This window comes from Trichoderma asperellum, chromosome 1 (assembly GCF_020647865.1).
Source record: "Trichoderma asperellum chromosome 1, complete sequence".
Taxonomy (NCBI): domain Eukaryota; kingdom Fungi; phylum Ascomycota; class Sordariomycetes; order Hypocreales; family Hypocreaceae; genus Trichoderma; species Trichoderma asperellum.
Window position 1 is genome coordinate 304,706 of NC_089415.1, and position 13,339 is coordinate 318,044.

General features: G+C 36.3%; 1 protein-coding gene across 1 annotated transcript; it reads left to right on the top strand.

Annotated features, from left to right (window-relative positions):
* The first annotated feature begins 2,119 nt into the window (after positions 1-2,119).
* TrAFT101_000055 (uncharacterized protein) lies at positions 2,120-3,809 on the top strand. The gene is made up of 2 exons (XM_024908938.2): positions 2,120-2,291; positions 2,360-3,809. Exon 2 carries the CDS (start codon positions 2,385-2,387, stop codon positions 3,702-3,704), a length of 1,320 nt encoding a protein of 439 aa, XP_024755764.2. The 5' UTR covers positions 2,120-2,291; positions 2,360-2,384; the 3' UTR covers positions 3,705-3,809.
* Positions 3,810-13,339: the final 9,530 nt, after the last annotated feature.

The following is a 13,339-nucleotide window of genomic DNA, read 5'->3' on the forward strand; positions in this document are numbered from 1 at the left end:
ACTCTCGCGTCTCACACTCGGTTTCTAGCAACTTGCGATCTATCTCCGTCTCATCCAAAGTTATTCGAAACAAGAAGGCGCCGCCCATACACCTACCGGTGGCGAAGCAGCCAAGGTGGGTTACTTGTTATGGTGAGATCAATCGCTAGCCAGAAGCATAGTACCACCACCGATGAAGACGACCAAGGACAGGTGAATGGAAAAGAGGCGGGAGTGCACTCTCGGCTTGCCAGCAAGAAAAACGACCGGAGTTGAGCGTGTTGCGATCGTGGATATGTCCAAGGTGCAACTCCAGTATGGCGGATGTCCTCGAGGCCATTTTGCGGAATTACCTCAAGCGGTATGCTACCTTTCAGCACAATGGCACCACCAGGTCCCCACCAACAGAACAGCTGCAAACGTGCACTCTGACTGGGGCCCGCTAATGATTTTGCTAGCTGAGCCTTCTGGCAGGGTTGGAAGTCGGAAGGTTGCCAGTGAAGGAGGGGTCAACACGTGGTTGTACGAGCATCGCCAGTTATGCCCCACGTCCCCTGGCGGAGAGAACTGGATGCCTGGAGCAATAGCATTCTGAACTTCTCCCAATTTGCTCCGTCGACTGCGCCGTCGATTGCTCCGTTGACTGCTCCGTTCCCGGGTTTGCTTCCGAGCGGCCCGACTCGGCAAACCCGGCAGGACTTGCAGATCCTTATTATCTAGGGGGGCCTTAGCGGCTCTGCTTTTTATCGAGTTATACCGCGACTCGATGCGGAATAACATGGCTGGAACCAATTAATAAATAGAAATATATTATGTTTGTAAGTATTATAATAAAATTTTGTTTACTTAGTATACTATAGTGCTTAGTCTTAAAAAGTTTCTAAAATAATAATTATTTACTTAAGTATTTATTATGCTTAATTTTTATAGCTGTTTTTATAGCCTGGGGGTAACTAAAAGTATTTATAAAATTATTTATATTTTTTTTACTAATATAAACCTAATAGTAAGGTTTATTTTTTAAAAACTAGCTACCTTACACCAGGTATAGGGATTAGAATATTACAGGTGCAGAAGTATATTAACTTTAACTTAAGGACTTTGTTACTAAAGGGTATATGCAAGCTTATATATACCCTAGAGAAAAGGGGAAGTAGTAGTGTAGTTGTACTACCCCGCTTGGTATGGGGTACTTTAGTTACTTTGTACTACTGTATTATAAATATATTTTTTATAAATATTTACTTTTGTAAAAAATATTAGATACTATTTATATTTTTATATAAAATTTTGAAAAAAATTATTATAAGTAATACAATATTTTATATACGTAAATTATATTACTAATAATAATAATAATAATAATAATAAATATTAAATATATATTTAATAAAGTAAAAAGTATAAAGTAAAAGGTATTTATAAAAATTGCTTGATAAATAGGCTGTTACAACCTGGTTTACTGTAACTGCAAAACGTTTATAGGCAGCTGGTTCTGTTATAGTAACTGCTACAATAGTGGTTATTAGCCTAATCTTTTTGCCGTGTTGGCTTAATGGTATACCGGATCGTTACATGGGCCCTGGGAGTAATAAGCAGGGAGATGGAAGATATTTGCATGCCTATTTACATTTGCATACAACTAGAAATTAATCAGGTTAGCCGGCTGATGTAATATCAGGTGTATTATATTAGAGCATAAAATATCTCAAGGCCCCAGTTAAAAGAACCTTGTTGGTACCTATGCACTGTTAACTACTTTCGCCCACGCATACTGCATTCCCTCGAAAAATTAAACTGTGGGTACTGATGGAAATCCCTCTACCCCTCTACTGTTTACTATAATCAGCCAATAAGCTACTGAAGACAGCTAGCATGATATTTTATAAAAAAGGGCCCGCAGTCCAGTTTTATAAGGATATACGGTAGCAACAAGTCTCGATTTAGAAGGGCCACTCTGGTCAGAGTTGCAACGCTATCAAATCCTGGGGAAAATGCATGTCATGCACTCTTGCTAGACCGCCAACGTAAGTGATTTCAAGAGGTTTACGGATTACGGATTGCAGGTGTAATGCAAATAGCGCAGCTGTACTGTATTCTAATTAGGCAAGTATATTGTATGAGTGCAGTAGCCAAAAGGAGGATCAATTGGCTGCTGATATTCAATATAACTGAAATATTCTCAAAGTAAGGGTCTGAATTGCGATCATGACACGCGATCTTGCCAAGAGTCTATATAGAAACCATTGCCTGCCGACGGCCATGGTGCGAGTAATGGAACCTCGTGGGACGCCTTTACAGCAATGATCAGAGTTCGTGACCCATCCACTACTGCTACGACATCACCCCAAATGCTACCCAAAGTTGACATGCGCTGCAGTGACAGCTCGCTTCTATCTCTGCGCATGTCGTGCGACCGCTGTCGCGTCCAGAAGCTTAAATGTTCTGTATCGGCCGGAGCAAAAGCTTGCCAGCGGTGCATGCGGGCCAGAGTATCTTGCGTGTTTGGGCGACGGACGCCTTCGAAGCGCACAAGCATACGCGTCGACCGGACAGCGACGACCACACAGCCACCTCCAATAAGCCCCCAGCGGCCCGTTCCCGCGCCACCAACCTCCGGGTTGACAGCAGCATCGTCATCATCCACATGCTCGTCAGCATCGCCAACAACTGCGCCATCCAGCTGTCCGGCTGCGACTCCAGACACGGAGCTGGAAGCGCTCATAGTCTCTGGACCCATGCCGTCGGCAGCTCCAGACCTCCAGCCCAGCTCGTGCGATGCTCTCAATACCTCCTGGGATGGCTCGGCTGTGGAGCTTTACGGCTTCCCCTCCACCATGCCCGAGCGTGACAGCGACATGAACATGGCTGGTTACGACTGGCTGGAGCAGTCAGGGTTTGCCTTGGACGACGGGAGCACGTTCGAAATGGGCCAATCGGACCTCGCACCATCGTCCCATTTACCACCCCCAACAGCCATTTACCACCCCCAACAGCCGCGATCACATACCTCGGCCAGTAGTATCAGCAGGAGCAGTAACGCTGCCACGACCGGCCAGCGACTCACGGCTCTGGTATCCGAGATCCAGCAGCAGCTGCGGAGGTTGGAGGAGGGCCCGTGGCACACGGAAAGCGCCCACAGCGTGCAAGACTACCCAGTTGGCACCATTCTCGACCTCTCGCAGCAGTTCAGCGCCATCGCAGGGTCCATCCTCAGCAGCACCGTCTGCATCAGTGGTGGGTTGGAGGAGGACAGCAGCGACGAGGACAACAGCGAGAGGACGGCGGGCTGCACCACGGCAGACACGCCGACCATGCTGCTCATCATGTGCGGCTACATTTGGCTGGTACGAATCTACGGCGTCGTACTGGGCCACTTTCAGAAGCACCTACACCGGATGCCTACTGGCGATCCTCGCCATCTTGGGACAACCACGGGCGTTATCAGCCCCATCGCCGGCGGCGTAAGCACCAAGCTTCGGCTAGGTGAACTCCCCTGCACGGACGTGGTCCTGAGTCTGCAGCAGATTCATACAGCGGTGCGCATGCTGCTCGACATGCTACATGAGATCGAGGGGCATCTGGGGCGCGGGGCCGTAGCAACTTGCGACATGGCCGTGGCCTTGCTGCTCGACTCTGGGAGGCCCCAAAATTGCAGCTCCCGCGACCTGGGCATAAAGGCAGCGGCAGTGAAGAAGCTTCTGAGGGAGAAGATGGGTCTTTGAGAATATCGACCCACCACTATATTACCACAATACTATAGATGTTATTATAGAACTATAGCTAGAGTAGCCTTGTATACCTTGCTAGCGATTATAATAGAGTTTACCTAAGAATATATTAATATAACAAATAAATAAATATTTTTATTAAAAAATTTAATTTTAAATAAAATATAAAAATAAAAAAAATATAATTAGCTAATATGAATAAAATTTAAAATAATAAAAATATTTAATTAAATATTATTAAGTTTAAATTTAAAAGTTAAATAAATTAGTAATAAAATTACAGCTAAAAAATATAACTTTTTAAATAAAAAAATATTAAAAATTTAAAAATTTTAATTTAAATTTTATTTATAAATAGAAGTTATATAAATTTAAATAAATTATAAAAAGCTAGTTTACTAACAAGTAAAAAACATACTTTTAAATTAGTTTATACTTTTATAAATATATTAATAAAAACCCAGCTTATTATACTGCTATTAAAACTATTAAGCAAGAACACATTATAAAACTATTTGATTTAGCTGTTGCCGGTTTATTTATATAAGAACAAGGCGGCGGCAGCAGTGTGATGAACCGTACACTAGATAGTTAGTATAGGATAGATTCCCAAGGGACAAACCTAGAATAAGTTCTTTAGGTTTATATTGGCGGATAGGTTAGGAAACCTATGGGCAATAATATTACAATAATAGTCACTAGTAGGGATTAGAAGAGCTTTTCAATCTATAGGTATAAAACTATATTAATAACTAGCTATTTAAGTTATTTACATAAGCGTAAGAAGTGAATTTATATATTTAGTTAGTATCTCTAGATTATAATAAATTAATGTTAATTTTTATTAATCTTAAGTATACATTAAGATAGATTAAATATAATTTATGTTGACCTATTGCTAATTAGTGCACCAGGCCTAAGTTAATTTAACAATGCCTATCCAGTAGGCCTATAGTTATAACTATAAAAGTTAGGTTATAATATAATACTCCCCCTCTGTTAGTCTTGTCCTCAAGACCTAGTTGTTTAATGTATAAGTACCTACATCCTTCCTAATAAGTTATTTTCCTTCTTTATATTTTTCTTTTAATATTTATTATATTTTACTATATTTAAAAATTAAAAGTTCTTAATTTTTAAAAGTAAAAGAAAATTAATAAAAGTATAGCACTTGCTGTATTTATTTTCTTTTATTCTACTGAAATAAAGCTTTATTACTTATATAAAAAAAAAGGTATTTAGTGCCTTACTTTAGCAAAAGATTTAAGTTGCTGTTTTAAATATATAAAAAATTATAGGTTTTATTATAAGGCTTTTTTTACTGCTTAGCAATTATTATAAATTTTCTATTGTTAAGATTAGTTAAATAATGAAGTTAAGGCTGCTGAAGAGAAGGCAATGTATTTAATAGTCAAGATTGCTTGTCTTTATAAGCAGCATAAGGATTAGAAAGAGAAAGCAGCATAAGCTATTTCTTATAGTATTGATGATTTAGAGGAATTAGAGTGCATTAAGCGCAAGGAGAGGGAAGCTGTAGAGGTCGCTTGTTAAGCTGCTTTAGCAGCGCCTAATTCCGCCGGCCTGTCCCAGTCTATTAACGTTATTAATTAATCTACATTTAATTTAAACCCATTGCTATTTCCATCCCTAGAGACTGGTGGTATCCCTGCAGGATTGCCTAAGCGTTCCTCTTAAGTTTTTTCTTGAGGACCTATAAGTCTTTGGATAAATTATATTCTTTCTATTTTATAAGGTATTCTCATTTACCTGTTTCTTTATTTATTTATATATAAGTTATTTTATTAATTTTATATTCCTCTTCTTTATCTTAGATAATGATTTTATCTATAATTAGTTTGCCTGTTTCTTTATTTACTAGTGCTTTTTCTAGTAGTAAAATGTAAAAAACAGCTGTTTTTAATTTTATGTTATTAAGTAGGTCTAACTTATAGTTAACTTCTTTAATTTTCTTTAAGATTTTAAATAGTTTAAGTTTTTTAAAATCTAGTTTATTATTTAGTTGATTTATTTTAATGTTTAGTAACTTTTTATTGCATAAGTGCTATAGTAGATAGGTTATATCTCCCTCCTAAAGGATTGGTTCTTTAATCTTTATATAGTCTGCTTATTGCTTTATGTAATCTTAAATGAACTTAAGTTATTCTTTAAGTTCTTCCTGTAATTAGATTATATCTTTAGCTAAAATTTAAGCATTTTCTGCATTTAGATTATTATAAGGTAGTCTATAGGCTTTTAGTGTAAATCTATAATTAGTGTAAAATAGTATAACTTCTGTAGATTTTAAAATAGAGCTGTTATATTAATTTTATGCTGCAGGGAGTTTTTTTACTTAATTATCTTATATAAGGTTAATGTAGTATTATAAGTATGTGTGACGTTCTGATCCTATACCTAGTATAGGGTAATTAGTTCCCAAGGGATAAACCTTTAACGTCGGGTTTATGTTGGCAGAGAGATGCAAGGGATCTTATGAGCGGTCTTAGTCATGTAGCTAATAACTTTAGATGCAAGTCTAATCTGATTGTTATATAAATGCTATGTTAACGACTAATTATTTAAGCTATATTTAATGAGTGTATTAAACGGTTTTATATAGTAAGTTGTTCTGTGGTTATTACTTGTGTAAGTTGCATTGTACTTAATGAGAATGCTTCCTTAGAGTTGCAGTCTTATCTCATGAGTAGGTATGTATCTTGCTGAGAATACATTTCCTTTATTATAATTGGTTATCTTGTCCGTGGTTCACCCGGAGGTATGTACCAGAGGGATCTTATATGGTTGGTTCATGATACAATGCCCCCCTTCTGTTGGTCTTGTCCTTAAGGCCTAAGACTATATAAGGTCCTGTTCTTCCTTCCTTTAGTAGTGAGTAACCGTGTTTCTTTATAATGCCTCGTGGTGTTTTTAAACAACGTTCTTCAGTTCTTAAGAGCTTAACTGATTATCGTAAAGCAGCGATAATAGTTATTAAGACTATTGGGGTCTTTATTATGCCTTGTTCTTTTTGTAATTCTCATGGCTTGCCCTATAAGATAGTGATGGGGTATAATAAGTGTTTAGAATGTATCTGTAGAGGTCGGATGTATGATGGAAATGGTATTTCTCTGGCCGCGGGTGAGTGTTTTTCCTTGGCTTTTAATAAGTGTGTGTTTTGCTAATTTGTATTTTTAGTATAGCGTTTGGTAGCTGAAAAGGAGTGTTTAGATGCTGCTGAGCGCCAGGCCGAGCGTAAGCTTCTTGAGCAGCAACAGAAATTAATAGAGTATTAACAATAGTTAATGTTGTTGTCTTAATAAATAAATGAGAGTTTTGCGTGATTATTGCGTTTTCGGGAGCAGTGTTAATAGGTTAATGTGCGGGGTGAGCAGATGCTTTGTTGCGGGGCTTAGTCTTTTGATGAATTGGACGACTTGGAGCGTGCTGAGTTAGAGGCGGTGGTGGATGTGTAGCTTAACGGTGGTGTTGACGTAATTGATTGAAATGCAGTGCTTGCTGATTTAGGCCTAGTGTCTGGAGAAATTTTTTTTATTGGCGCCTGAGAGCTGAAGTGCTTAACGGGCTCCTATGAGTTCTTAAGTTTTAAGTATCCTTTCTATTTGATGAGGTACTTGATGTTCTGGGTTTTGGAGTTTTGGCGTACAGCGATAACGTTTTTAATCTTGTATTCTTTCTTTTAATTTTCTATAATAATTTCGTCTAAAATGGGCCTTCTGGTTTCTTCGTTAATTTATGCTTTTTTGAGTTGTAATATGTAAAAGACTGGATTTTGTATTTTTATTATGTCTGGCAAGGCTAGCTTGTAGTTGACTTCTCTGATTTATTTTAGAATTTCGTAAGGTTTTATTTTTCTGACGTTAAGTTTATTACTTGGCCTGTTTGTCTTGATGTTCGGTAGTTTATGGCCTCGTGAATGTTGTAGCAGGTAGACTATGTCTCCCTTCTGGAGAATTAGTCCTGCAATTCTGTCTTTATCTATATATTTCTTTATGCGCTTACTGATGAATTTAAGCTGTGCATATATTTCTTTATGTAGGTTAATTATTAATTCAGCTTGTAGTTATGCTTTTTTTAAGTTAGGTCTATCTTGTGGTGGTCTAAATGCTTTGGGCGTGAATCTATAATTTGCGTAGAAAGGTATTATTTTCGTGGATTCTAATGGTGTACTGTTGTAGTATAATTAAGCCACTGGTAGTTTTTTAACCCAATTGTCTTGTGCAAAATTAATGTAGGCTTGTAGGTAAGCTTTGATGACTTAATTTATGTGTTTGGTTTGTCCGTCTGTCTGAGGGTGGTATGCAGTGCTGAGTTTATGGTTTGTTTTTAGTTTGGCTATAAGTTCTTGCTAAAATTTAAAAGCGAATATTTGTCCTTAGTCTAAAATGATTTCTTTAGGTAGTCTATGGTCGGCGGCGATTATTCTTATGTAGGTATAAGCAAGGTCTTTTGATGAGTGTGACTTTTTATGCGGTAAAAAGTAGGCTTGCTTTATAAGTCGGCAGACTACTATAAAAATACTGTTATATTATATTCCTGTAAATGGTTTTTTTGACAAGGGTAGATTAGTAATATGGTTGAAAGTGACTGATTCCTAAGGTTGTTCTGCGATAGGTAATGGCTGTAGTTTTCTATAAGGTTTATGTCTTCTGTCTTTTATTTGTTGGCATATATTGCAGTGTAATATAATATACTTTATATATTCTCTGAGCTTTTTAATGTTGTAGTATATTAAAACTTGGTTATATGTTTTTGTTATACCTTTGTGTTTATGCAGCGGATGTTTGTGAATATATTTAACTACTTTTTTTTATAGTTCTTTAGGTACTTAAATTTTTCCGTGTCGTTTAGGGTATCCTGAGTCTATAGTGACATTTTCTGGGTACTGTTCGTTTTTCCAGTTTTTAATAAATTCTTTAATTTCTTTAAGCATGGGGTCGCTTTTTAGGACTTTAAACATTGCGTGAATTTATACTTGTTTAATGTTTCCATTGTTGTTGAATTATAGTGCTTATGCTGTATACTCAGGTACTTTTTGTTTATGATTAATTCTTCTGCTTAATGCATTGGCTCGTCTGTTTTCCGATCCTTTGCAATGAATGAGTTTGAAGTCGAATTGTGAAAGGAATTTAAAGTATTTAACTTATCGGCTTGATAGTTCTCGTGTAGTGGTGAAGTAAGCGAGGTTCTTGTAGTCCGTGAGGATTGTAACTTTATACTTGCTTTTATGGCAGTAATGTCTTTATTTTTTAAGTGCTTTAATAATGGCTAATATTTTTCTGTTGTATGTGGCGTATTGTGTCGCTGGTCTGTGGAGTTTATGTGAGAAAAATGCAATAGGTTGTAGCTTGCTGTCTTCTCCGGGTTGACTTAATACTCCTCCTATTGCGAACATTAATGCGTCTGTTTTAATTGTAATGGGTTTTTCTGGGTTAAATATAGCAAGGACAGGTTCTAATGTTATTGCCGTTTTGAGTTCCTCGAGGGCTTTCTGCTGTTCTTCCCCCTACTTAAAAGGAATACCTTTTTTTATTATATTTATTAGTGGAGTAGCTTTTTGCGCGAAGTCTTTAATGAATTTTCGATAATAGTTGGCGAGTCTAAGGAATGCTTGTACTTCTTTGAGCGTCGTAGGCGTTGGCCATTCCTTAATTGCAGCAACTTTCTTAGGGTCTATGTAGATTTCTTCTGAGGTGATAATATATTTAAGAAATTTTACTTATTGAGAATGAAAAATGCATTTTTTAGGATTAACAAGGAGTTTTACTTCTTTGAGTTTTTGTAGTATAAGATAGATGTGTTTTTTATGTTCTTTAAGGGTCTCTGAGAAGATGAGGATGTTGTTAATATAAGCTATTGCGAAGTCGTCTAAGTATAGTCTTAATATATAATTTATTCTTTTCTGGAAAGATGTGGGTGTATTGGTAAGCCCTTGTGGTATAACTATGTATTTGTACAACCTGTATCTCGTAGCGAACGCTGTCTTCTATTTGTCTCTTTCTTTTATTTGTATGAGCTTGTAGGCTCCTGTAAGGTTGAGAGTTATAAACTACTTCTTCTTATGTAATTTATTTTTAATTTGTAAGATTAATGGTAAGGGGGTTTTGTCTTTGACAGTAATTTAATTTAGTTTACGATAGTTAATGACTAATTGAAGTTTACTGTTCTTTTTTAGAATGAAGATGATAGAATATCTAACAGGTGATTTTAATATGCGGATGTATCCTTTTTGTAGTTGTGTTTTAATCCATTCTTTGAGTGTTTTTAGTTCTCCTTTACTTAAGTTGTATATTTTATGGAACCTTGGTGATTCTCCTTTTTTTAACACTATCTTATGGTCCTATTTCAAGTGCGGTAGTAACCCTTCTTTTAACTAATTGTTAAAGAGTTTTTGATATTTCTGATATTGTTCTGGGATTAATGCTAATCGTTCTTTAGGGGTAAGTTCCTTTATTTCTAACTTATGCAATTCTTTATTAAGTCTTATTAGTTCTCGGCGTAGGATGGCAATATGCTTTTGCGTGTAAACTTGTTTTGTTTTTTCCCTTTTCTAATGGTACTGAGGAGGGATGTCTGAAGGGCTAAGGAAAACCTTAGGCTTCTGGCGACCTGGTTCCTCTTCTAATGTTTCTGCATTAGTTCTGTTTGGAGTACTTCTGTTATTGCGCTAACGGATTTGGCCTGTTCTCCATTCTATGTCGGGTTTGTATTTGCATAACCAGGGTATTCCTAAGATGAGGTTATGTTTTAGGATATTAGCTATATTATATACTACATTTATAGTGCGGTTGTCAATTTATAGCAGCAGGGGATTAGTCTATTGCTTTATCTATTCTTTATTATACTTAAAGGTTTATTCTTTAGCATAGAAAAGTCGATATGGTTTTTTTTTCTTATATGCTGGTAACTGCAGGTGTATTGCAGTTGTAGTAGATATATAGTTGCTTCCTGACCCACTGTCTATTAAAATACTAAGTGGATTCCCGTCTAGTGACACTGTTAAGATAATTCTTTTGTTAGGGTGCTTTTCTTCTTCTTTACTATTGTATTCTAAGTCAATAATGTCTAAGTGTCGTAAGTCCTTCTGCTGCCCTTTTGCAGAGGACTTTAGTAGTTTTTTAAATAGTGTTAGTTTTTGATCTTTTCATCTGTGTGTTGTGAATATTTTATTTTATTGCAGTCCTTGAATTCTTTTTATTAGTAATCTAGCTTTGCTCTTCTGATTTCTTCTTGCTTGTGCCAATCCTATAGTTTTCTTAATTCATGCACTTTGCAGGATTGATTAATGCATCCGAAAAGGCTTGTTTTATCTAGATATTTAAGGGGTTTTAAAACGACTGTCTTAAGGGATTGGTATTGTTAGGTAGCTTCTTATGTGAGGCAGTATGAATTGTTGTAAGGCTTTAATATTGTGCACTAAGGGATGCGTATTGGAAAAACGTTCTTTTCAGCCTTTTATTTAAAATACTTTATGCATCTGTAAGTAATGCAATTAGTCTAACTGATCTAATGATGCAGTGGATGTGCTGGGTCGATGTAGTTATATTCCCTAACTACTTTTTTATAATTAAGGCTTTAGATGAGTGCTTAATTAATGGTGACAGCCCTGATAATATGTTGTGTTTCTGAAGTTTGCTTTCATAGGTTATTTAAGTAAGCGTATAATACTATTGGAGTATTTTCTACATCTGCGCTTACCTCTTCTACGATGTTGCGTTAGAATAAGTTAAGTGCTATAATTTTAAGGGTGAAATTCTTATGATGTTGTATAATATCTTTGGTTTCTCTAAAGTGACGTCTATAATTGCATCGTTCGTTGTCTTCATTTATTTCCGGGATGATGCCTTTAACTAGGTTTGCTAAGTTTATGAAATTAACTTAAGGGATAGGTTGTCGGTCAGGGATTTTATCGTTTGCTTCTATATTTATTGTCTGGGAGTAGTCTGAGAGTTCAGATGCAGATTCATAGAAGTCGTAGTTATTATTGTTTTTAGGAGATCCTGATCGTTCCAATAGATGGATAGTCTTATTGCCTTTGTCTATGACATGTGTTGCTTTTGGCTTAGGAATAGTGGATTATTCCTTTTTTGGGGATTTGTAGTTTTTGGCCATATGGTTTGGCTTCCTGCAATTGTAATATTTAAATTCCTTTTTCTTTTTTTGCATTATGTCGAGGTCTATAGGTCCAGCTGTGCTACTATTATCTTTAGCAATTGGTTCCTGTCGTTTTTTACCTTGATTTGCTTAGAATCCTGAATAATGTTTCCCTTTTTGTTTAGAGAGATCCATTTTTAATTCCCATAATAAATTATCTGCTTCCATGCATTTCTCTATAAAGGACAAGAGATTGTATTGTTCTCGATCGATCTGATAGACTTCTTTCTTGATTTTAGGTTTAAGTCTATTATAGAATTGTTTAATAAGTGCTAATTCTCCCCAATTGACGCGTGTTGCCAGATCTTGAAATATTACAGCATAGTCTGAATACTTTCCTTTCTGATAGATAGTGGTGAGTTTGTTTTCAGCTATTCTGATTTCTCCGATATCCTCAAAGGCTTTTTTAAGTTCTTCTTTAAATTTATTGAAACTTTTAAAAATAGCTTTGGTAGCGTCTTTAGCAGCGAAGTTATATTCCATGTAATCGTCTTAAATTGGTCTAAACCATTTAAGAGCGAGTCCTGAAAGATGAGATGCTGTAAAGGATACTTTGTTTTCTTCCTTTTTGAGGATGGTAGGGAAGTTCTGAAAATAAGCCTTGAGTTGCGTGATAAATAATTGAAGTTTAGTAGGCTTGCTATTATATGCTGGTGGAGGTTAAAGCTTAAGGGTAACTCCAATGTCCTTTCCTAGGGCTGGTGTTTTCTGTTTTTTATATAGTTTCTTAATAAGTTTTTTAAACTGCTTAGTAGTAAGCTTGTCCTAGTTAGGTTCGCCAGTGAGGTCGATGTCTTTATCTATATTCTTAATAGGATTAGAGGTAGGGGTGTTGAAGTTGCCTGAGGTTGCCATAGTGGTTTAAATTGTTTAAAAGATCTGAAGTATCTTTTTGAACAAGAGTCGTTAACGTGTGACGTTCTGATCCTATACCTAGTATAGGGTAATTAGTTCCTAAGGGATAAACCTTTAACGTCGGGTTTATGTTGGCAGAGAGATGTGAGGGATTTTATGAGCGGTTTTAGTTATGTAGCTGATAACTTTGGATGTGAGTCTAATCTGATTGTTATATGAATGCTATGTTAACAACTGACTATTTAAGCTATATTTAATGAGCGTATTGAATGGTCTTATATAGTAAGTCGTTCTATGGTTATCACTTGTGTAAGTTGCATTGTACTTAATGAGAATGCTTCCTTAGAGTCGCAGTCTTATCTCATGAGTAGGTATATATCTTGCTGAAAATACATTTCCTTTATTATGATTGGTTGTCTTGTCCGTGGTTCACCCGGAGGTACGTACTAGAGGGATCTTATGTGGTTGGTTCGTGACAGTATGCCTTAATAACTTAATTTATTCTTTCTGTTTAGCTATCTATTTATAGGTAGTATATAGTGTTTAGCTTATGATAAGTTTTAAGTTTAGCTATAAGCTTTTACTAGAATTTAAAAGCAAAGGTG

What these genes read in the sequence shown, in the direction of transcription:
- TrAFT101_000055 (XM_024908938.2), top strand. Translation starts at nt 2,385, where the DNA reads ATGTCGTGCGACCGCTGTCGCGTCCAGAAGCTTAAATGTTCTGTATCG.